The sequence below is a fragment of the Parus major genome, chromosome 3, assembly GCF_001522545.3.
Source record: "Parus major isolate Abel chromosome 3, Parus_major1.1, whole genome shotgun sequence".
Classification (NCBI taxonomy): domain Eukaryota; kingdom Metazoa; phylum Chordata; class Aves; order Passeriformes; family Paridae; genus Parus; species Parus major.
In genome coordinates, this window is record NC_031770.1 from 76,983,128 (window position 1) to 77,009,096 (window position 25,969).

Sequence of the window (25,969 nt, forward strand, 5' to 3'; positions counted from 1 at the left end):
CTAAGTGTTTCCATCCCGAAACACTTTTTGGATTTAAGAGGGATCTTAAGCTTGAAACCACTGTTCATTGGACCTTCCATCAGAGCAGAAGAATCAAAATTTAATTGGTGCTTTCATGGTTGGGTGCTGTAGCACAGTTAAACATAAATCCATGTAAGACTTAGCAGTGTCCAGGCTAGTTTTGTCAGTCTTTTATTAGGGCAGAGACTTAGTTCATAGGGCTTCAAGATACTTGGAAAAAATAGTTCTCAGTTCAATCTGTACAGTGAGGTACAGGAGCAACATAAAGGGAGCAGTGCTTGTTCCTGGATGTAGCATCCTTGCTGGTGTGAGAGAAGAACACCTGGTGCTGTGCAGCATTTATTCCTGAATGTCAGATCTGTTAGTTTATCTAACCCCATGATGAAGGACTTGGGATGGTAGCAAGAGCTGATGGTAACGCTGTCAATTTCCCCTCTCTCTTTTTGCAGGTCACTGTCAGGGGATTTGGTCCATTGTTACAGTTCGCCTACACTGCTAAGCTGTTACTCAGCAGAGAAAACATCCAGGAGGTCATCCACTGCGCTGAGTTCCTGCGCATGCACAACCTGGAGGACTCCTGCTTCAGCTTCCTTCAGACACAACTGCTGAACAACGAAGATGGCCTGTTCCTGTGCAAAAAAGATACCACCTGTCAGCGCATGCACGATGAGGAGAACTCCGATGGAGATGAGGAGGAGACAATGGAATCGGAGACGTCAAAAATATCTTGCCCAAGGGAGAGGATGCACCAAGAACCCTTCAATTTTGAAACCACTGTTGCTGGAGCAGACAAAGGCGAAGGGATGCTGCCTGACTCTGACATACTGAGAGATAGCAAGGACAATTTGGATAAAGATGCAGTAACACGGTACCCCAGATACAAGAAATACCAGCTTGCTTGTACCAAGAATGTCTACAACACATCACACATCAGTACCTCAGGTTTTGCAAGCACATTCAGTGAAGAGAGCTCTGGAAATGGCCTCAAATCAGGACTTGCTATGGGGCAGATAAAAAGTGAGCCTCAGAATGAAGAGAACGATGAAGAAAGCATCACACTTTGCCTGTCTGGAGATGAACCTGACATCAGGGATAAAGAAGGGGATGTTGAAATGGACAGGAAACAGCCAAGCCCCACTTGTGTTGACCGGCCAAAAAGCGGGTCTTCTCCTTCTTGCTTGCGGTCTTTCTTCAACAGAACAAAAAGCATAGATTTGGTTGGCTTCCCCAGCACTTCCCAACAGCACTTTGGCAGGAGTCCAGCATGCCCTTTTGAAAAAGGGACAACTCAGGGTGACCACAAAACTGATTATGTCCCTTTCACAGGGAACTATGGACAGTCCCATGCCATGCAGAAGGATGCTTCCAACTTCACAGTGGGATCACCACTCAGGGGGCCCGGCTTTGAAACTCTGTGTAAGCAAGAAGGGGAACTGGACAGGAGGAGTGTTATATTCTCTTCAAATGCTTGTGACCAAGTAAACACTTCGGTGCATTCGTATTCTGGTGTGAGCAGCTTGGACAAAGACTTCACTGAGACTGTGCCAAAGGGTCTGTGGGCTGGCAGTAGCCAGTCTCTCCCCAGCTCTCAGACCTATTCGCACAGCGGACTGACAGCTGATCACTTGCCGGGAAGGATGCGGCCGAACACCAGCTGTCCGGTGCCAATTAAAGTTTGCCCTCGCTCTCCTCCTCTGGAAACCAGAACCAGGACCTCCAGCTCATGCTCTTCCTACTCGTACGCAGAGGACGGCAGCGGCGGCTCTCCCTGCAGCCTGCGTCTTTGCGAGCTCTCCTCTTCCCCTTGCTCCCAAGGCCCCCGATTCCTGGCGCCCGAGCACCAGGAGCCCGGCGTGGTGGGGGATGGATTGTACAACCCGGTCCGAGCCCAGATTAAATGTGAGCCATCCTATGGAACAAACTCCAGCGATGAGTCTGGGTCATTCTCTGAAGCAGACAGTGAATCATGTCCTGTGCAAGACAGAGGACATGAGGTAGGGATTTAAGATAAGTACATGTATCACAGTTGTTATGACCCAATTAATCAGTCCTCGTTTCTCTCAAATGCATTTCCCCAGCACTTTCTTTGTTTATAGAGACAAAGAGTTAACTTTTGGTTATTCCCTGATCAGCTGAGTACACATGGTTGACTTCACATTAAGAGGTCTGATTGACCTCCGAGGTGTTCAGCACTTCTAAAAATTTGGGTATGGGAAAACAGCAAACTGCTGAGTGATGAGAGTGCATTGATGTGCTTAGGAGTCTGCCAGCATGTCCTGTCTTCCTCCCTCCCTCATCCACTTCCATGGCACAAAGCACTGCCCCTTATTCTTAATTTACTGATGTGGTTCCAGCTCCACTTTATATTCCTGTGGGTGTGTTTGAGCAACCTCAAGCTGTGCCTTTCCTGACACCAAGGGTCAGGCAGCCTGCTTGAAGAACCAGGCTGCATGTTGCCAGCAGAGGTGTGAAATTACTCAAACAATTGCATAGCTGGCCACCCTGTGCTGTGGGAATGGCATTCAAGTCATCTTTGCATGCACTCGTGTGTGTGTGTGTGTGTGTGTGTGTGTGTGTGTGTGTACGTTCAGGTACTGGGTTTTGCCTCTATCATGTGACAACTTGAGAACATGTTCCCTGCCTGTGACATTTTGTTTGGTGGCGAGCTCTAGCAGCCGTGACACAAATGGTTTCAGAGAGAAGTTTTCCTTTAATTTTCCAGGATTGTTAAAGGAATGGCAAGAGAATGATCTGAGGCTGAAGAGCAAGCCATCAATTTCCATATAGTTCTCCCAATAGAGGTAGGAGAAAGAGGGGCCCTCTCTAAAACTAGAGATGGGCCAGCTGAAGATGCTGCAGTGATAACAGGCTAACCATGACCGAATAAACTGTCTGTGTGAAGTCACTAGTTGGTGGACAGACTTAAATCAAGGAGATGTGTTGTGGAGCCCAGAAAGTGGAAGAGACTGTATGTTTATTCACAGTTTCATTAAAAATCTGCATGACCTAGAGAACATCTGGGTGAAATCACGTATTAGGTTCCTCTAGTAAAGGTGAGAAACTCCACTGAGAGCTTGTGCTTCAGTGTGGGGAGCAACAAGTGCAACTTTGGGGGGTTCATGTGCTAAGAGCACCCAGTTCAGAACCATGTGGACTTAGTTAGGGAGTGGGGATGAAAAGAGTGAACTTTATTCTATCCCTCAGTCTTCATTCCAACTACGTCCCAGGCTTTATTTTTCAGACAGATGTGGGTGTTTCCTTTAGTTGGCTGCTTAGCTTTAAGAAAGGGCTGAAGAGCCTGGGGAGCCTCTGGTGTCCTTATTCCTGGTCATCCTGGATCAGTGATTCTGAGAGGACAGTTCTTCGTCCTCATTTTGTAAGTAGGGGACAATGCAGAAGAGAGAGGAGTCTCTTTGGGAGGCTGTCTGGGATACTGTGCAGGAGGTCTCATTTGGGAAGCCTACAGCAGCTCTGTTTAGCTGAGTTTTTTAGCAGCTCTGTGTAGTGGGTTACTCAGTGAAGTCCTGCCTTTGCAAGGGGCAGAGGGCAGCAGGGACCAGTGACCATCCATTTCCCCCGTGTGTGCTGCTTGCTCAGCATCAGGCAGCGCAGAGGGTGGAGGTTAGCCTTTTGAGGTTTGATAATTAATTAGCTGTCATAATTACCTAATTGTGTGGAAATATGCTGCAGCAAAAATGAACCTGGAAGAGTGAAATTAGAAGGTTACAGGGGACTGGTGGTGGTTTCCTAGAAAAAAGGCTCGTGAATATGTGCAGGAGACCATGGATGAGAAGAGGGACACGCAAGGAGCAAACAGGCAGCTATAGGAGGCTGTCTGGATGTGCTGGCAGACAGACATCTGGCTCTGAGACAGTGCTAGGAAAGGTGTGCTCCACTCCTGGTTTTGCTGCTGGTTTCCTCTGGGGAAGATTTTCTGAACTGTGCTGAGCAAGTTTTCTCCCTGGGACTGCTGATAATGCTGCTTTTTTTTTTTTTTTTTTTTAACCCACGGTATTTTGATTAAGACTGCTAGGCAGTAAAAATGTGATGGAAATTAATGCTTCGTGAGGTTGCACTGCACTAGTGCAACTGAACAAGCCAAGGGTAAACAGATCACACCAGTGCTTTGGTAGAGATTTTGTTTAAAATTGATCTTTTGAAGGTTATTACCAATACAAGAACAGACTTTGCAGCCTCATTAAATACTGTATTAATACAGTGACTTGGGGTGTGTATCCTGCAATCCTGCAAGATCTGCTGCTGTGGAAACCTCAGTAAAGGGTATCTTAAATCAGACAGTAGAAAATATGTAACAGCAGCAGGAAGTTCTTGTATAAGTTGCTCTACCTGCTTTTAGCAGTTTGGCTGTGATTAAAGCAGCAGGAGAGACTCACAGCTGCCTGAAATGGACAGCTTTCTGTTCTTCACCTCCCTGCAAGCTGCATGGGAATCTTTCTCCGTTCCTGAAATAGTCACTTTGCCCTTCCTGTCCTGCTGACCTCACAGACGGGTCCCTTTCCCCCTCCATATCAGAACACACAGTATTTTCTGGGCTTCTATTCAAAAAGCACCTGATAAGATATCTGGGGGTGACATGCCTGCCCTTCTGGAGAGTGGCCACGCTGGTTCTCCTGCTCTTCATTGGGGTGGGATGGCCTGACGCGAATAAGCCTGGTGGACTCTGACCGCCAGTTATCTCACAGGGCTGCTCAGTTCCCCTGGAATTTGGACCTAGTTGGTCTTAATTTGGCTCCCAGACTGCTGTCGCTGCCAAAATTAATGTCACAAAACATCATTTGCTGTGTGAGAAGTCAGTGAAAGGCTTCTCTGCTTTTTTCAGGCATTCAGCTTTCCCACAGACAGATGCCATTCGGGAGCACATGGCCAAAGTTGTTTGGTGACAGAAGCGGGGTGCTAGGGCTCAGCATGATGCCATGTGGGTGAAGCTGACCCCGCCTTGTGACAAGCCTCCATTTTATTGGGGGTGCAGATGGCAGTCACAACTGTCAGAGGAGGTGGAAGTCCTTGGAACACCACTGGTAAATCTTCTCCAGGATGTCCTTGCTTACTGCTTCGCTTCCTGGAGCCACCAAGACTCTTCTACAATCTCCCTTTGTCAAGGCTTCCTGACAGAAGCAGCAAGTGCAATGTTGGGTGTACCCATGGTACAAAGTTGCAGGAACAGGGCTGTTACTTGAGCTATTGGGACTTCACAGCAATATTTAATAGTCTGTGTTGCTCTTTTCACTCAGCTCTCTCAGGCCTCCACGGGTTGTGAAAAATCAATTGCTAAGCTATAATACTAGAGAGAAGACTTAAAGCTCAGTGCTTACAGGCAGGTTCTGACAATCCTGCTTAAAATAGCAACAACAAAACAATAAGCCCTGACATAATGAATTGTTGAGAAGGAAGTAGTCTGTCAATCTGTTAACCTACTTAGGAGCAGAAACTTCTGCACTACCTACTTTTCTTGGTATTCCTTTTCTTCAGCAAGTACATAAGAGTTTTTATCAGCTAGAAAATTTGTAAAAGATATTGTACTACTAAACCAGTTAAAAAGACATTTCAGCTCAGTCTAATTTGATAAGTGAGTTTTCTGAGGAAAAAAATAAACAAGGGTAAGAGGAGGTAAGAGGTGGAGTTTTCCAGGAACTATTACTATCTAGAGAATTGCATTCAATGTCTTTTCATCTGTATTTCAAAAGAATTTCCCGCCTGGGTTAGTGACTCACTTTTCAAAGGAAATTTTCATAAAGGGAAAGCTAATGCAATTAGACCTTTGAGGATATTGTAGGTAAATAACTTTCAGCAAGAGTCGAAACCCGTCCATGTTAAGTGACAAGCAGACACTCTGTTCATCTGCTGGTGCTTAGCAAAGTACTGCAAGTCAAAGCCCCAGAAAAGAGGAGTAAACCAAAGTTGCTCTACCACAAATCTACTGTAATTATGCTGAATTACCTAATCTGAGACTGCTTCACTGCTTAATGTTTCTACTCAGTGAAGAATGTTACGTGGAAAGAAGGGCAACCAAGAAAAGTGCACATGAGGGTTTTCACTTGCTGTGGGTATGTGGTACCTCCCCAGAATCTGGTGATCAGTAAATCCAGCTTTCCTGATTTTTCTAGGTTTGCAAATTTGAAAATCAGAGAAATTAGTCTCCAGATTGTTTTCTGGTAGATGTTCTCCTGATTAGGATGGCATCAGCAGAGCACTGGGAATTGTTTCTCAATGTCTGTTTAAATGGTGTCTTGTCAAACATCAGTCCTGTAAGATAAACTTTGTGGGAGTTTTGTTTTCTTTCCTCTCTTCAGTAGGAATGGTCTCCATACTGGTAGCAAAAAATTGCTGAATTACAGCAAGACTGAGAGTTTGAAATTTCAGGAGGGTCCTTTTAAATATTGTATTATTTTGTGGTGCCCCACAACCAATATTTTATACCCTGATCTGAAGACCTTGCACAAGCTCTTGAAGGACTCTAGTTCTTGAGCTGCAAAAGCAAGTCTTTCAGACAAATACTGTACTTTATCTCCTCTCATTACACTGCCTGATCTTCCATTCTTAAGTGCACCTGTGGCTTCTGTCTGTGTTCTGTGCTATCCCTGGTCTCAGAGAAGCATGGCAGGAGTATCACACTGTTGTGCCCTTTGAAGGGCTGAAAGCTGGGGACACTGCAAGCAGTGAATAGGAAGAGGTCAGCCCAACATTCTAAGCACCAGCAGTGTGTGTTCTGAATACAAGTCCAAGTCATGGGCTAAAGGATACCATCCGTGTCTCCTGATTGCTGGGTTAAAGCACTCAGCCATGGGATTGGTTTGGTCCCCCACTTCTGTGAGGCAGGTGGCAAACCAAAAGGTTACCCACTCCACTAGGTCTACAGCCCTAGTCCACAGTGCTCTCTCTCAGGCAGCATTTGCTGACTCAAACACCTCAGATGGGCCACACAGGGTGAGGCTGGAGTTGACCCCATGCCACTATGGGGCCATCAGTTGTCTTGTGGAACACTGTCTGCAGTGGAACCTGCTGATCTGAAGTAGGACAATTTAGAGCCTGGTTTTTTGGCACAATGGTAGATCTTCACTGCCTGGGTTCATCATTCCTCTTTTGCAGTCCTCTCCCATTTTGGTGTAGTGGACACCTGGAAAAAGGAGGTGTTTCAAAGGCATTACCTGTGCCAGTAGATGGCAGGGTGAGGAAACGCATCTTGGCTACCCTTTACACAAAGTATGGTCCATTACCTTTGTGCTTCTTAGATAACCTCTGTCCAGGTGAAATCAGGACAGGAATAAGTCTCTTGTCTGTAGGACCACAAGTGATGCCTGAAATACCCTGTAGACAATTGAGCCACTAACACAGGTGAACATACCTCAGCTCCTGTCCTGGAAACACAGCATTAATGTCTTGGGCTCTTTTGTGTGAAGCCAAGTATCCATTTCTGTATTAAAAAAAGGGCATTGATATGATTGAGCCACTGGGGTGGATTGCTTGGGTGGGTCCTGAGAGCCTTCCAAGGAGTCAGCAAGTTTAACTATCAGAGGATTTGAGGGCACTAAAGCAGCAGGTTTTTTCTTACAGCTCTGTAGCAACTGACCAACTGGTACAATGAGTTCCACCTTCCAATACCCACTACGTAATGATTGCTTTTTGTTATGGATAATATATTTGTTCTTTTAGTTACTGTGATATTAAAGTGGGAGTTGGGAAGTTCATTGCCTTTACTAGCACTTGGCTAGGGTGAGATGATGTCTTAATTAAGATACAAAGAAATAAAGAATAAAAAAGCTAAAGTTACTCATAGGATAAAGAAATTCCCAAGAGTTGACATTTATATTTTTATGTGAGTGAATACAGGTCCTTTCCTTTATTCCAGATAAAAAAGAGAGGGAAAAAGCAGCAGCAGTAACTAATACAATAGATGAGCAGAGCAGCAGTAACTGGCATATGAACCAAGCTGGCACTAACTAGTGAAGCTTGAAGGAATTAATTGGTTATATATGGGCCTTGCATGTGCTGAGTCAGTCACTCTCCGTCTCTGTCTACATCACTGCTCTGACTTAGCCTCTGAAAGCATTGACATTTATACTGGCATCCTAATGCTAATAAGAGGTGGGAAACGCCACAAAATCCTAACCAGGTTTCCCTTTTCCCCAGGGTGGATTGGCTGTCCTCAGCCAGAGCTGGGACAATAGAGTCTGCAGTAGTCATAGAAGATGCCAGTTTATTTGTTGTGTGGTGGAAAGCAAGCTTGTGCTGCTGGTGTAAAAAATGCAGGGAAAGAGTAATTGTGCTGATAAGGGAAAATATTGGAGCTCTGTGAGGTTAGCTCTTGCTGGAGTAACTCCTGGAAGGAGCAGGGATCCCACTTACATTTTTAATTTGAAACAGTTTGAACCAAAAAAATAATAGTAATTAGAAAGAAAACTTTACAAGAAAGCATACTCGTTGGGTTTTTCTTTCATATCTTAGAAAAGGTTGACTGTCTTTCTCAGACACCTCAAGTAGGGTTTCTCTCTCCTCCTATGGATATTGTAAGATGCAGAATCTTTTCTGAGTCTTAAGCCCACTCCTTCTGCAGCCAGAAGGAGGGAGCAGCCGTGCAGCATTGCTATCTGAAGGGACCGGGACATTAGGTAGTCCCAACCCATCATTTGAGGCAGCTCTGGGTGAGTCAGATGAATCCCACCCACTGCACAGTTGCAGGCTCTAGCAAAATGACTCACCACTCTGTTATGATAAATAGCAGCTGAGAGTCTTGCCCTGTGCAGATGTAAAACACTTTAGCCTCTCACTGCAGCAACACCCCGGTGCAGTTATTCACTGTGTCCGTGCCAAAAGCTTGGTGGGTTGGGTTGTTTTTTTTTTTCAGTTGACAGCTGATTTCGAAGAGGGAGACAGGCAATAAAAATGCTGTGAATGGTGAAGGAAATGAGTCTGACTCACTTCCACTTTCCCTTTCACATTTTTAATCCTGTGCAGTGCTGCCTGTGACAGGAGTGGGATTATGCTGGGATTACTGATAGCAGTCTCTGGTCTGCTGTGTACATGATTTTATTTTCAATCCCATTCTTTTTTTTTTATGAATCTGTTTTTATTTATTTTCCCATTTTCCTTCAGCAACTTCTACCTGACATATTTAAATTGCTTCTCTTTCATTCCTATTCCAGCTGCAAGCACATCCCCTTGCAAGTAAATATGTTTTGAAAGGTAGAGGTAGGGAGAAATAAAGTCAACATTGCTTTCCGTTTTGGTCGTAAGAAAATAAGGAAAAACTGTGAACATGAAAGGGCTGGTTTTGCAGTGAAACTGTGTTGTCTTTCAGAGGAAAGCACTGGCTGTTTTCATTTTCAGACCCTGGTTAAAAGCTTGAGAGAAAAGCAGGTGACATTGAGTTTATGTTGACCATCCAAAGGTTCAGGAAGGGAAATCAAACAGGTTTCATGTCATTAACTGGCAGTCTGTAAGCAAGGTAGTTCACATTACTGTGCCTAAGGTCAGCCTTTGTGTGTACAAGCAAGAATTTGGGAGGGTTTGGGCAGTGTTTGGCATTCCTTGCTGCTTTAAATTGACCTGTCAAGCAGTGTGTTTCGAGGCAGTGCCTGGACATGTGGGGCAAAGGAGCATGAATGAATGTTCAGGGCATGAAGCCATCTGACAGAATGCGGTAGGTGTTGGCACAAGAACTTCACATACCCCAGGCTTGGTGGTGCGCAGAGCAATGTTAGAAAGGTACAAGAAAACACCCAAGAACACCCATAAACAAGGTGAGGAGCTGGTTACTGGCAGGTTCAGGTGCCTGGTGAGGGTCCATGACTGTCAATACCAGAGGCCACGGCTGTGTGTTGGTGTATGAGTGTCCTCAGCAAACTGTTCTGCTTGAACAACTCAGCTCCCTGAAAAAGATAATTTATAATCCGTGTTGTTACTTTCTTTATTTCCAAATAATTTTTAAGTGCACCATTTGAAGACAAACCATGTTTTAAATATCAAAAGAATGTATTCAACCCATATCTTTCATTTGGCTGGAGTAACTTACCTTCTTTGACAGCCTGTGTGCAGAATAGTCTCCCTGTTCCAGATGTTCGATTGTACCGAAAAGGAGCAGAAACATAAATATTTACTGCCATCTTTTGGGCAGTGTGGGTATGACTCAAAAAAAGAAGGGGTCAGTCGAACTACTCTGCATCTCCTTCAGCTTTGTCAGCTGATTCTTATTTGGCCACCAAATACAACAGCTGGCTGAGGAACATCAGTTTTTTGATAGTTTTCAGTCCGAGGCTCTAAGTGAAGCAAGGTTTCTAAGGACAGGCGCTTACTTTGATTTGAGCAAGCTGATAGATTTTGGGCAAAAAATCTAGAAGACTTTCTGCACATCTCCTATTCTCCAGCTTTTGACAGTGTGTTCATTGCTTCAGACTTATGGGAGCTTTGTGTTTTTCTCTGCTTTAATGCATAATTGCTAAGATTCTTGAAGTCAGAGCCTGACCTTTTCAAGAAATACAATTTCAGTGCTATTTAATCTGCAAGAATATTAGAGTGTCAACACATATAGGTTTATTTTTAAATGTATATATTTTAGCAGGATAGAATATGTTGCATCAAACTCCTCTGACCCTTTCTTCTTACCTAGTGTACTGTTCAGTTGAAATGCTGATTAGGTGACCTTTCCTAATTGCAATACAGTATTTTTCATCCACTTGAGGTGTCAGGTTGTATTTTTAACCTCATACTTAATCAAACTTTCAGTCCTGCAGTCCAAGCAGAGACACGTTTCCTGCTGTGGTAATGGCCCCTTCCATGAAACTAGTTTGAATTTAATGGCAGAGAGGCCTTTTCCAAAAGGCCATGTCTCTTAGTGGACAGAACCTTTTTTTAATGCAATGTGATCATTTATTAAGGCTTTGTAGAAAGATGGCATTTTTATCTGGGATTCATATGTGTTCCTGACTTAAGTACAATTATCATCTTATCCTTACCATCTGGACCTCCACAGTGTGCCACAAGGGAAGAACTTGCTCAGTGTAAAACTTGGTTTGTTGTTTATTGAGGGGGTGGCAGCAAAGATAATCGTCCTTCCACTCACTGTTCAGCTTGCATTGAGCAAGTAAAATATGACTCTTTGCTCTTGTCTTGTGTTTCTTTGTTTTAGGTGAAACTTCCTTTTCCTGTTGATCAAATCACAGATCTTCCAAGGAATGATTTCCAGATGATGATAAAGATGCACAAGCTAACCTCAGAGCAGCTCGAGTTCATCCACGATGTCCGCCGACGCAGCAAGAACCGGATTGCAGCTCAGCGCTGCCGCAAGAGGAAACTGGACTGTATTCAGAACCTCGAATGTGAAATCCGCAAGTTGGTGAGTTCCATGCCCTCACCGCAGTCCAGCTCACCCTCACACTGTAGCCTGCAGGGCACCAACAGCAACTCCAGTGCAGACTTCAGCAGGTTCAGTCAGTTTGTACATTCATGAACACAGTGCACAGCAGACAGTGCCGACACATTATAATGTAAGGGAGTGAGGTGACTGGAGTGAGGCCAAGTGGCTGCTCAGAAAATTCCTCTCACTTTCAGTCGTGGTACAGACACCTCAGGTGGGGTTTGTTGTGCATCATTTTGCTTTGTTCTCTGCTCAAGCCGTAGGAAACATAGTGTGAAAGAGGCAGGGATCTGTTGGAAGAAGCTGAGTTACCATCACCTCACAAATGGCAGAAAGCCACACAACTTCGGGTTACTCGCTGCCTGTGCCTGTCTGCTTCCCGTCTGTACCATGGAGGTGACACTGACCTCACAAGCTGGTTGGGAAGCTTAAATCATCAAGGCTTGTGAAGCCTTCAGATGCTGTGCTGCTGAAGCCCTGGGGGGAAAAAAAAAGAAAAATCAAAACATTGTTCAGAGTAGTGCGCCGCTGATGCAAAACAAACAACACAACAAAGATAAACAAAATAGTGAGCAACTGCTTCCTGCACTGAGTATAATGCACAGTGTGTACAGGGTGAGTCAGAGGTTCTGCACAGTGAAAGAGTAGATGGGTCCTCATCAGGTTGTCAGAAGAAGCAGGTCCAGTCTTAGCTCCACGTGCCTGTCTTTCTGCACTGAGCTGGTGATGGGGAGGAGTTCCTGTCTCTCCATAGCCTCAGGAGCCACACTCTGAGAGCTGGACTAGCAGCAGGGATGATTCAGCATTATACCTGTAGCCTTCACTTGAAAATTAGATTGAGTTAATTGGTTTCATGCAATCCTGTGACATTGCCGTTATTGTCTGATGTAGTAAACTGTAGATAGACAAAATAAAAATTTTAAGTCCTCTCCGCGGCACAAACATGCATCTCAGGGGAATGAATGAAAGGCATATGAGTGGCCTTGGGCGCTTGATCCCTGCTCATTTTGAGGAATCAAAAACAATTTGAGCTGCAGGATTCTTCTGAAAAAAAAGTTGACATTTCTGTTTATCAAAGGGGGACTTGAATATGTGGCAATATGCAATGAGTGAGCCAAGTAGGGGAGTCACCCCACTGGGCCTGTTTGCAAGAAGTGAAGGGCAAGTGGTGAAGTGATAGCTGGATGCCTTCTTGGGCATAGTGATCACAAAATGGTGGAGTTTTTGGTTGCTGAAGAACTAAGTAGGAGGGTCAGCAGAACTGCCACTTTGGACTTCCAGAATGCAGACTTTGGCCTGTTTAGAAGACTGGCAGGGAAAATCTCTTAGAAGGCGGTACTGAAGGGCAGAGGAGTCCGGGAAGGCTGGACATTCTTCAAGAAGTAAATGCAGTCTCAGGAGCAGGCTGATCCCATGTGCCAAAATATGAAACACTGGAGAAGACCACCCTGGCTGAATAGAGTTTTGGCTGGAACTCAAGGGAAAAAATTAAATTATTATCTTTGGAAGAAGGGGCAGCAACTCAGGAGTACTACAAGGATATCATGAAGTTATGCAGGGAGAAAACTAGAAGGGTGAAAGTCCAATTAGAACTTAATCTGGCTACTGCTGTATATGACAGTAAAAAATGTTTTTAGACAAGCAACTTTTAGACAAGCAACAAAAGGAAGGCCAAGGAGAATCTCCATCCTTTATTGAATGCAGGAAAACCATAGCAAAAGGAAGGAGGAAAAGCTGAGGTACTTAATGCCTTCTTTGCCTCAGTCTTACTCAATAGTAAGACTGGTTGCTCTCTGGGTACCCAGCCCCCTGAGCTGGAAGGCAGGGACAGGGAAAAGAATAAGCACACAAAACATGACCACTGGAAATTCCTTTGTTGTCTTCTGTCCACTTAGTGATCAGCAGTTTCCAGTCTCATGATCACATAATGGTGCTGTGGTTTAAGGGTTTTTTACTTGGCTGGGTCTTTTTTATGAAAGACCCCTTTCCCCCCTGTAGTTACTTACTGTAAGTCACCCATCTTCTTGACACAGATGGTTTCACAGCAGACAGTGAGTGAAATGGTTGTATCCTCAGAGTTTGATAGGTAATTTTTTTTTGCCTGCTTTCTCTCATTCATCTACCCACTCACATTCCCTTTTTTCCCTGCAAACTCGCAGCATATTCTCCTCCATAATTCATCATCTCAAGATGTACTTGAGCATCTGTTTATTTTTTTATTATTTTTATGCTTTCTTGATAGATTTATCAATATTTTAGTAGTTAGTTCTTTTCATGTGCACTGCTCTCTTTCGCATTCACACAGCTGTATGCTTCCAGTGTGGGCTCTGGACCCAGGGCAATACTATCAGCTGTCAACAACCACCCAGAGTTGGATTATCTGAGTTGTGGAGCTTTCACACCTCAGATGCTGAGACATCTTGGGTTTAGCAGTGTTACTAGGTGAGATACGTGGCTGCGCTGCTTTTGAGGCCAGCTCAGCTCTGGAAATAGTTCTGGTACTCTACAAAATCTCATCTACTCTCTCGAGCTGTATGCCCACCTGTCTGAGACAGAAGGAGTTGCAGGACCATCCCAGTCAGTCTACACTATGTCAACACTGTTTTTAAGAGATGAAACCCTAGGCTGAGTTCATAAAAATATCTGTATTAGATCAAGCCCAAACCATTAAGCCCCAGAACATAAGAAAACGAGCCATGGTGCAGGCCACAAAGCACACTTAGATCCTCTCTTCTGAATAAACTCACTCTCTCTCACTGCTAACGGAGCTCCAGGGGGTGCACCCAGCCTAAGCAACCAACCTGACAGATCAAAGGTGAACTGGACATCAGGAGTTTATCCTCACTTCAGGAATTAACCTGGTTTCTTGCTGATTAGATGGGAAATGGCACATCTCACTCAAAATGTTTTGTTTAGAGTCCTTTTGTATCTGTCAGGCAGCCTTAGTTTATAAAGGGAACAGTTCTGTGGGAGTAACTTGGAATTCCATCCTCTTCCAGTTGAAACGTTTTTCTCAAGATGTTTCCCAAACTACTGTTCACACAGGCCATGGTGATCAAATACTTGATGTCTTTGTGACTTTTCCTCTGGCCACATGAAAACAGGTGTGACATGTTGGTGTTCTTGGGTACTGCTGCATACATGCCCAAAGCGAGCAGGCAGTGGATGTCCCTTCCTCAGCCTAAGATGCCTTCTTTCTTTTTCAGGTGTGTGAGAAAGAGAAATTGCTCTCAGAAAGGAACCAGCTGAAGGCAAGCATGGGAGAATTGTTAGACAACTTCTCGTGTCTTTCTCAAGAAGTGTGTAGAGACATGCAGAGCCCGGAACAGATCCAAGCTCTCCACCGATACTGCCCCGTTCTCAGACCCATGGATCTACAGCCGGTCACCACCATCAGCCCCACCCCAGCTGGTGTGGAGCAGAGCCTGGGGACCTCCCAGTGCGTCGGGGAGAGCATGCAGTGCTGCTCAGAGCAAGGCTCAGTGCAGCTGGGAGCACCCTGGCTGCCCAACAACATCTCGGAAAATTGTTCGGCTGGCGCGGGATTGGATGGGGCCGACGCAGGTACTTACCCCGAGAGAGAGCTTCCAGCAGAGCAGAGCAGCCAAACGGTCACGGTAGACTTCTGTCAGGAAATGACTGATAAATGTACAACAGATGAACAACCTAGGAAAGATTACACCTAGTGACTCGTAACCTTAACGTTACACCTGGTCAGGTGTTCTTCAGTCAGCCAGTGGCAGTGTTCATTTGTTGTCTAGAAGAACGTATTTGGTGCACACTACAGTGGTCTTAGCAGCAATACTGTTTTTAAGTATTCCCTCCTCTCTACAAGCAGGAGTTCTCTTCACAATGGTGCTATCCCTTGCTCAGGCAGGGAACGAAGCAGTGGCAACACTGTCTGTTTTTGTATGTTGATTTCAATCTTAACAGGGATGGACATAACACCTCTGAGGACCCAACCGCAGCTTTTTTCTCAGTGGCCCATGTCACAAAACCCTAACTCAGGAATTTCCTCTGAATGTTCAATTTTTCATTGAAGACAGCTTCTTTACACATCAAAGTTTTATAGCTAAACTGTACATATTATATATAATATATATAAAATATATATATCCATATGCAAGAATCCCTGCATGCCTCAATTTTTCTCATCCTACAAACTGGAAGCTTTCATTTCTATTGTACAAACAAGTTCCAACATTCCTTTTTGTCTTTGATGCTAGAACTAGTTTGGTAACTTGTTACACGGTAATTTTTTCCTCAGTTCGCAGTTCAGCAATAGCATTCAATTTGTACTTATTTATAAAACTTTAATGTCTGAAACTTATTTGAGATTTTATTATAGACAATTTTTTTGGCACAGCCATTTCGTGCCACTTGAGCAATGTGGAGTTATTTTATTTTCTTGCAGATACTGTACAGTAATGGTCAACTTTGCCACTTGCACTGAGTTTCTGGTCAAACCTCTTTTCATAAATGAAGTCACGACTTCAGAATAACTTGAGTATATGGTTTTCTTTGCTTTATGGCTTAAAGGAAATAGAAAATTTTTATCTAATAGACAAACACTCAGGAGCTCATTATGTAGTAAAAACGGTCTTGCCAAATACTGAATTCACTATACAATTTGTAAAGAGAATCTGCTTGAATTATTTTTATATTTAGACTTCTTTCTGTTTCACAAACCAAGTTTAAGTGCTGTTAATGATGCTTTTGGAGTCTTATAGGGGAAAGTATATTTCACTCTTTAGAGAAAAGTGTATTTGACAACTGGATCAATTCATCAAATGTTCCACGAAGTAAAGCAGACAGAGATCATGTCAATATACTTGGGGGCTTTTCTCCAGCCCCACTCTGCATCCTTTACTCATGGAAGCAACTGCTGCTCCGGCTAGTCCCCAGAGCCTGACCTCAGCTGTCCTCAGATGTTACCTGTTCTCCCCACCAGACCCAAGTTGCAGAGGTGGGTCTGGTGAAGTCAGTGACCCTGCCTAGGTAGGCAGGGTTGCAGGATCATACCCCTAGTTGTTGACTTTGGCTTCCTTACGGAAGTCCAGCTAGCACTGTATCCTCTGAGAGCAAAACATACGTTTGCCAACACCCGATTTGGTCACTTACCCATCAAATTGTTGTGTTCCAGGATCCTCTCATCCTGCAGCATTGCCCTCAGCACAAACTGCAGCTAAAAGAGCGCTGTCTCAAAGGAGACTACTCAGTGAATTGGCTTAGTTGTAACTGTATTGGACTTGTATCTTAATGTTGACTCATGTTATGACTGTGTGAGACAGCAGCTTTCCAAGCATAACATCTGTATGTACAGTGTAGACAGAAGAACAACCTCCTAATGCTTTTTTAATAATTATTACTATTCTAAGTGTACTGAGTTTTTATTTTGTGGTTCTTTGCCCTATGTGTGCCAGGTTGTGTGGCTTTATCGACGACAACTGTCATGTGCTTTATTGGCTGATATTGTTTGTTCTCGCTGAAAAAAAATGACCAGCTGTTCACACCTGTTTAAAAAAAAAAAAAAAGTGTGGGGAAGCAGCTTCTCAGAAGCACTAAGTGATAATGTGGTCTTCTGTGCTAACGTTTACACTAGAGGTGTGCGCTGGTGGTTTTTTGAGGCACTCAAGTAGATCAGCATCTCGAACCCTGGAGGAGGAATCAGCTCCCTCTCTCCACTTTCTTCCATCTTCAGACTGTGCTCATGGACTGTCGCCCACTCGCCACAAAGTCTTGCTTTTATCCTCCTCATGCAAACTATTGTAATTGTAGCCAAGCTGCTGAGGAGGAAATGCATATAGCATGTGCCATGTTTGTTGAAAATACTTTTTTTCCCCGCATGTACAAAGAAAAACTAGTATATAATGTAGGAGAATATTTATGTTTAAGTATTAATCATTACTGTACAAAATCCTTACCTTTAAATGTTAAAAAATATACAAATGCCATAAACTCCTAGTTCACACGGTTGAAAAAGGGGGAGGAGTTGTCCTTTCTTTTTAAAAGAGCTTAACCTAAAAATATCTGAACCCCCTCCCAACCATCCTTTGCAGGTAACTTCACTGAGAAGCTCTTTGGCGGGGAGGTGGGATTTGATTTTCCTTTGAATTTGTTGACGTTGCAAAGCAGTTCTGTGCTTCGCAGAGAAGTTTTGTTTCTATGAGACCATGGTGAAAGCTAGAATTTAAAACTAAATGTGAATCACATTATAGAGTCATAGCTACTTGGGGGGGGGCAGGGGGGTGGAGTTAGGGGCGGGAGGGAGGGGAAGGGTCAACTGACACAGTATTTTAAAGATGTTTTTCTGTTGCCTTTTTTTATTTTTAAGTGACCTCCTATATATATTAATAGATAGAATGTTTTATGAGTATAAAACCAAGTTTTAACTTGCTTCCTGACATGAAGATTTACTCTACTAACAACTCATGTGCAACTGGTACTCTTGACCTCATTCCAACGGTTTAAAAAACCCACCCACACAACCCATTGCGCTGCAGCTCTTAGGTTTGACCTGGCCTCATACTGGTGCTGGGTCTCTTGATTTCCTCTACCTTGGGAACTGACATTTAAAACCACTGCTCAAATAAGTGTCTCTTCCTCAACCTTTCTCTCGTCTCTCTCTTTCCCTCCCCTGCAAGCTTTTCTGGATGTTTGATTTCATTCTTTCCCATTAGAAGTGGCTGATCTTGTGTCATTGCTTCCTATATTTACTTGTATCATGGTTTTTCAGTGGGGTTTTTTTGGTGGTGGTGGTGGTTGTTTTTTGTTTCTAATTTGTTTTGAGGTTTTTTTTGCTATTTTGAACCATGTGGCTTTCAAAGCAGTTACTGGGCTAACGTTAAAGGAAGATACTGGGAGAACTAGTTTCAGACCTGGACATCAGTTTACATACCCAACCATTCTCGTCTCACGAGGTCAAACCAAATGACCACAAAATATCATTGGAAAGAGCGGAAAAAATAGTCTGACTGCAGAATTCTTAGAGTTTGGCCAGTGGTCACTGTGATCTTAAGAATCTCTTTGCATTTGTCAAAGAGGGATACATGCAGCATCTCTCCTGCTGGGCGTTGCTTGGGAATGGCATGGTGAGACCCCCATCTCCCCACTGAGCACTGCTCTGCTCCCATGGGCACGTGAGTCCTTGGAGCCCTGTCCAGTCTGTATCTAGTCCTCCTTTTCCTCTGCCATTGCTATACTTGTATTGCCAGGAAACCTCATTTCATTTAGGCTTGTTATGCTTTGTCAGGTGAGTACTACACTATATAATGTGTTTGTTTCTCTGCGTTCTCTGGGGGTGCCTTGAACACAATTAAAGCTCATTGCAAGCTGATTCTGGAACAAAAAGGTAGTGAAAAAATAATTAAAAAAAAAAAAAAAAAGAGTGAAAACAAAACAGAAAACAAGCAAAACAAAAGCAAAAATGTTGGCTGTGTTATCAGGAGATCCCAGTATTTATCACTGACTTCCTAACATGATGACTCAGGCGTCAAGAGTTTGATGCTGCAGTATAAAACTATTATTTTATATATTGTACAAGTAATTTATTAAATGTCTTTCTAAGGGTATATGCTGCTTTTAAGATGCACTATATTTTTGGATCTAATCCCTGTATTATTTTTTTTTCCCAAGGAAGTAAAATGTGCTGCAAAAGCAAGCCACAGTGATTAGTATGCTAACTGCTACTTCTCTTTAAAAAGGAGAGTGGGAACGAGATATGTAACTTTGCTAAGTGGATTAACTCCTGCCAGAGAAATGATTAATGCTGATACCGTGGTTGTTAATCTGGAGTGTGACACTTCATCATGTCTGTATCCTAAAGAGTGCTTAAATAGAAGTTAAAATGCCTAGATATATAGTTAATTTTTCTAATACGTGACTTCATGATTGCCTAGTAAATAAAACAAATCTGCATGCTGGAATCACTATAATCCTGTAATAAAATGAAAGCTGATGCACTAGGAGAAAGCATGGTGAAGCATTGCAATTCCAGAATCAGCACCACATCCTCACCTGTGTCTTGAAATCCACTGCTGTGGTGGTGAAGAGAGAGCAAGGGGTGCATTCGCAGAATAGGAGACCCATAGTGAATTTTGCAGTGAGACAAAGTGGACATTTGCCAGGTTTCCACAGCTCACATTTTGCTCCAGTTCACATCCTCTACCATTGCAACAAGGAGTGCTGCTTCCACCTTTTTTTTTTTTTTCCCCTGATCTGAGATGCTTTTGAAGGTGCCTCTGGGTGAATGTTGTAGCCCATGGCTACAGCATTTTAAAAGTCTCTATTTTAGGGCTGCCTTGAGAAGTTTTAGCTCGGTATGAGCAGCGGCTTTGCATAAGGAGGGGATCTGCTAAGTATGGAGCAGTTTTATTTTTATCAGAACTGAGGTGAAACTCAAACTATTAACATAAAGAATTTCTGCTCTCTTTCCTGTTAAAAATTTTCTTAACAGATTTTGACTTCGTTTCAGTTTTGTCTCTGCCAACACAGTCCAAGTTAATTTTGCATCCATGTATAAAATAGGTGTATGTGTGTATACATACATCTATAATTCTAGTCAGAGTGTGTGTTTGTGTATTTTCCTGTTTATAATACATATATGTATATTTATAATACTCCCTGGAGTATTTTATGACTCAGGCATCAGGTCTGATGCTGTAGAATACAATATATGTGTATATGCATATGTTCAAATACTGTGTGTATATTTAAAAGATCTATTGTTGGTGGTCTGTAGAATAATTATTCCCTTTACTCTCAAAATTTTAATGGCATTACTTGCAAAGACTAAGTGTACAGTATTTTCCTACACTCCACCAAGATAGGTGTTATTTATATCGAAGTCAATTATTGATAAGCATTTTACGGTATTACATGGATAATATTGCCATTTTTGCAAAAAAGATCACTTTTTGGCAGGAAGGAATGCTAAAAATATCTTTTTATAAGCTTATTACCCCAACCAAACGACTGCTAAAAAGCCAGTTAGGTGACTCCTGTTCTTGTACAAACTTAAGCGACTGTGGGCAGAGCCCTTGCCATAAGTGAAAGTCACTATGTGGTTCACACAGTGCCACTGTTGTCCCTTTTGGCTAATTAAGGGCATGCAGAAAGAAACTAGCATCCCAAAATAGAAACGGGAACTGGCAGTGTTTGATTTCATTGATTGCTTAGAAGCAGAGATGGTCCCAGGCTACGAACCCAAACGACCGCCCCCTCCCCGCTTAGGAGGGAGCCAGGCAGGGGCTGCAGTCGGCGGTGGGCTCGTCCCTGCAGCCAGAGGAGCCCACGCTCTGGGATGAGGAGGGAGCAGAGGAGGGAGCAGCTGTGCCCCGTGCTGGGGGTTGTGGCTGGCACCCCCCGCCCAGGCCAGTGGTACCCTGCATGGTCTGTGATGAAATGTGCATGGTCTCAGTCCTGTTCTCACTGCTGCGTTTGCTCTGCCTGAAGCTCTCTGGATCCCTCAGACCAGCAGGAATGATACTAAACACTTTGGTGATATTCGGTGTGTGGTTGTTTACTCAAAGTTGCGAGCATCACCTTTGATTTCAAGGGTGGGAATGCCCTAAGAGTTTGTTCCAGAACCAGTTGGTTACAAGTGCACCTCTTATATATGCCTTACAAACTTCAGAGGCCATATTCAAAACAGGGTTTTATCAGTGTATGCAAGGGGGTGCAACCCCTCTTCTCTTCCTCCCCAGGTCAAACAGTATGGACAGTTTTCACACATATCTACCTGTATAACCCTCTGTACCTCTCATAACTGGTCAATGACTGTAACAGGTTACATCAGGTGTTTTTTCTACATACTTTTTACACAAATTCTATGCGATTAATGTAACTTAATTCAATGCATCATTTTATTGTACTAGTTCTTAAGCTTGTCTTTATTTTTTTTTTCTAGGTGACTGTGGTTTCTTGTGATTTTTATTGTATAAATAAATGAGGTGGCTGTTGATGCTTACTCTCTGTTACTAAGAATTTTTACCTTTTTGGAAGAAAGCATTGCTATGAACTAATGAATTTAAAATGTCATTTACTCATTGTAAATACAGTATTGTGCAAAAAAACAAAAATGAAAAAAAACCACCCAACCCTTTTCATTCATTTGAATTGCTAGTGTTAACTGAATTTTGTCTAGACACCATTTCTGTTGATGAAATAAAGACATATCATTATGTATTGTAAATCGTCTCATCTTGACTCTGAAATCAATGTTGCAGGGCTCAGTTAACACGCGGGTTGTAGGTGAGATACAAGAGAGAGGGTTGGATGCGGTTGTTACTGCCAGGTGGACCTCTGGATTGATGAAGAGACTTCTACTCCCGTGGTCCCACTGCTAATTCACCAGTAGTCTTTGATCCAGGGATCCAGTTACCTTTGATCTGCAGGAACAGCCCAGGGTGTTCCGTTGCAAATATGGAATAAGTTTTTTTGGAAGATCAAATAAGCTGTATCTATATCCATTCCCCTAGTGCATGACTTAAGGCAATTCTGCTCAGTCTTTGTTTTGGTCTTCTAAAGCGCCAGTGTACTTGTTGAAAGGTAAGGGAAGAGGCTGAGGTTTGTTTCCCCTTTAAGGAAAACCTGAGAGAAACTGAGAGAGGTTTCTGTAGAAGCAAAACATAGATAAAAAAATCTCTGTACTATTCCTTTCTGAAAGAGGAAACATGCCATGGACTGTTACCAGGAAAGCCAGAAAGGAAAGAATAAATTTCAGCAGCTTTAGATGCTGTTTACCACAAGAAGGACATGGGGTCTAGCAGGGAGGTGTTTGTGCCGTGGAAGTCTCACATCAACCACCTCTCTCCTTGTGTTGGATGCAAGCTGGGAGCCTGCTCAGCAGCTTGACAGGAGGAGACCCAGGGAGGGGGGAATGGTATGGCCAGTACCCTGGCCCACACACTTGCTGGGATGATACTCTGTGGAGTGGGGATGAGGGCAGGCTGCTAGAGGGAGGTCCCCAGGCTTTTTTATCACCAGGCGTAAGATCATAGATCATGTTCCCTTGGCCACCAACCTTAGAGATGCAACTGCATTCTCCTCTATCTGCAGCAGTGAAAGTTGCCTGCTATGTTCCCATCAAAATTCTCATTGAAGAAAAATCAAATGTTACTTTCCAGTTGCATTACTCAATTTTCTAGATCTTTCTGTAGAGCATATATGGAGAAGGCTTCCCACCCCATGAAGATGTTGTATCCACCATGTCTACACAGCCTGGCAGTAGGCATGTTTCTCCATGTCCCAGTTGTTGCTGGCACTTAATGGCCACTGTTTCAAGTAGTTCTTTTTTTTTCTTCTTTTTTTTTTTTTTTCTTTTTGCCTTAAAATAATGAACAAGTGCAAGCTGTCAATGAGTTTCTAGTGAGGCAGAATATGAATGTAAATCATGCTCTGGTAAAAAACCAAAACACCGCAATCATTATGCTTATTTTCCTGCAGTCCTGCTTTCTGCTAGCCTTGCCTTAGAGCTGTCAAGTCACGGAGGGTTTTCATGCTTAGGGAAAGCTGAGTAGCAAACAAACTTGTTCCAAGCATCACTCCCCACTGAGGTGATAGCAAATGTGAACTGTGATAAGCTTGACAAATAAAAGCAGCCAGAAACAGGATCAGGGAGAATCAGAAGGAGGTGCTTTATTTTCCAGGTGCACCAGTGGAAGAGCTGTTTTCTTGGGCTGCTTCCTTGGGCTGCATACAGCCCAGAAAGCCAGCCCTCTGGAGCTAGGCTGTACTAGCAAACTGAAACGAGCTCTTTTTGGCTTTGCTTGTCTTTTGGTTCTTTTATATTAATTAAGAGATTGTGAAGCAAATAGGGGTTTTGTGATCACAATGCTATCTTCTCAAACAGCAAACTGGAAATTATAGATGTTTTGCACTTAAAGTAAATTGTCTGTTATCACTTAGTTTCAATTTTGAATCCAAAAGCATTAGCTGTGAGGAGGCTGCATTAGCATGGAAAGGCTCTGAGTTTGAAGATTGCATTAGCACAGGCAGACAAGCAGCAGATTTTCTTCAGCTGTTTTTTTCCTGTCTTTAATTTTCTGTCCTTTCAGATTCCATGAGTGTTTCCTCTGTCTTTTTATTCATCAGCTGCTGAAGTCTGGAGAGATAGATGCCACGTAGCCATCCAGGTTACTTTCAAATCAAACTATTCCTTTCTTGTCAGTGCCTTGGGTCTTAAGCTACCTTGAAGTTCTGTAGATCAGGCTGGTTTCTGATATGAACACCACTAGCATGCACAACAAGTTGCACATCCCAAAACACTCCCCAAAGACACCAGGCTGTTTCTGCAGTGGCAGCACACACTGACAAGATCCAGCTCAGTCTGCGTGAGAGAAATCTTGAGTTGTGGAGCCAGCTACCCCTTAACACCAGCAGTCAGAGCACAGTACAGCTGGGATTGGCACAGAATGGAGGAATAAAGTGTTTGCTTTTTTAAACGGTATTATCAATTTAGCATTATAGCAGTGGGAGAGGGGAACATAACGGCAGAAAATCTGCTTTTCATCTCTCTGCTGAAGGCAATTTGTGCTCAGTCCCTTAATTTATTTCTTCTCCTTATTATGTCCTTACTTTTTCATGATGGATGATAGTTCTAGGAGCATGCTCTGAAAGATAACGAGAGAAAGAAAGCATGAAACTGAATTGGCTTAAAGGAGAAAAGGAAATGCTATCATAGTAATTAACCCCAGCACATATGTAGTTAAGGAAATCTGGTGTTTAGCTGACAACATACTTACCTTGTAGGGCTTTGTTCAATGCTAAGGGCAGGGTGGGAAGAGGGGAAACACCTTGATTTTAAACCAAAATAAATACATGAATGCACTGGTGTGACCAGCAGGTTGAGGGAGGTGATTCTCCCTCTCCATTTGACTCCTCTGAGACCTCACCTGGAGTGTTGCCTCCAGCTCTGAGACCCCAGTATAAGAATGTCATGGACCTGCTGGAGCAAGTACAGAGGAGGGCTATGAGGATGGTCAGAGGGGCTGGGACACCTGTTCTATGAAGACAGGCTGAGTTAGTCCTCCTGGAGAGGAGAAGGCTTCAGGGAGACCTTAGAGTACCTTCCAGTACCTAAACAGGGCTTACAGCAAAGCTGTAGAGGAACTCTTAGCAAGGGCATGTAGTGATAGGACAAAGGGTAATGGCTTAAAACTGAAAGAGAGTAAGTTTAGATTAGGTATTAGGAAGAAATTCTTTACTGTGAGGGTGATGAGGCACTGGAACAAGCAGTTGTGGATGTGCCACCCCTGGAAGTGTTCAAGGCTGGGTTGGATGGGGCTTTGAGCAACGTGGTCTAGTGGAAGGTGTCCCTGCCCATGGGTGTGGGGGTTGGAACTAAATTATCTATAAGGTCCTTTTAAACCCAAACCATTCTGATTCTATAGTTCTGTGATTTAGTAATTTGTTTGAAATCAGTGAACCCACCCTAGTAACTCCTCCTGTACCTAGTAAGGGGGTTTGTATATTTTTGAATTCTTTAAAACCTTACAAAGATGGACTCAATTCAATAAGTTTCACTTTCTAAAATCCAGCATATTTGTTTGTTGCTGCACAAATGCTCAGAGGGGTTAATTATTGTTCAGCTGCTGCTGACACCCAAAATTTATCTGTATTTGTGCAAGTGGGGAACAGTTACCTTTGGGTGGCCAAGTGGCTTTTGCAGGGTAATTGTTACACTCACTGTCATCACCACAAGTTTCTTCTGAGTGCTCCAGGGCAGAATAAAACTGTAAATCCCAGTACTGTGGGATTTATTTATTTTTTTTAAAGAGGTGCTTACTCTGAAAAACTGTACAAAACCAGCAGCAGTTACCAGCAGGTGTAAATGTGAATACCTCTAAGGACTCTCAAAAATCCTAGAGGAACACAAGGTTTTTCCAGTCCCTTACCCCACCTGTAGATTTTCCTGGTGCAGCTCAGCTGTATAAATAACTCCTCAGTGGCTATCAGGTTTGTTATCTCAACATATATTCACTCTTATCAAGCTGCTGCAGCCCCAGAAGCAAGAGCAGGTGAGCAGCTGGTTAAATGAGTGGGTGTTTATTCCTCACACGTTGCTGAAAGGCTGAGTAAACATGCTCTGTTCTGAAGAAGATGGCAAGCACTCATGCTGAACAGCAGCTTTCTCTTCCCTATCCTGCTCACTATGGAGTGTTTTCCCAGTGGGTAAGAGGCTCAAAACTGAATGCAGAATTGAGAAGCAGGAAAAAATTGAACAGCATGGAGGAATAGAGCAGTGCAATGAGGGAAACCAAACCTAGTGAATTGTAAAATTTTCACAACTTTGACAGAACCAGGATTTCAGCCCCAGAGACTTCCTTTTCTGCAAAAGAATAAAATCAGCAGCCCTATCTCAGACTAACTCTGCAATCTGAGAGTATCAGTATCTGCTTCATTGTCAGTTTTATTTCCTTTGTTCCCCATGAGAAAGGAGCCTTGCATTTAAAGATACATTGGTTACTTTGTAGCCAAAAATACAGACTTAGAAAAATGACACTGTGAAAGCACAGGGCAGTCTGGAAGGGGGGATGGGAAGATACAGCACTTCTTGAAAAACAAAAATCTAGAGTG

At 43.3% G+C, this 25,969-nt stretch overlaps 1 protein-coding gene across 2 annotated transcripts in view; it reads left to right on the forward strand.

Annotated features, from left to right (window-relative positions):
• BACH2 (BTB domain and CNC homolog 2) overlaps positions 1-17,623 on the forward strand; it is a 139,480-nt gene extending 121,857 nt beyond the window's left edge. For both annotated transcript variants that reach the window (XM_033512871.1, XM_033512872.1), the window contains exons 5-7: positions 471-2,015; positions 11,165-11,371; positions 14,599-17,623. In XM_033512871.1, coding sequence (XP_033368762.1) covers positions 471-2,015; positions 11,165-11,371; positions 14,599-15,078 — 2,232 coding nt within the window. In that variant the 3' untranslated portion in view covers positions 15,079-17,623. The remainder of the gene's footprint in view (positions 1-470; positions 2,016-11,164; positions 11,372-14,598) is intronic.
• Positions 17,624-25,969: the final 8,346 nt, after the last annotated feature.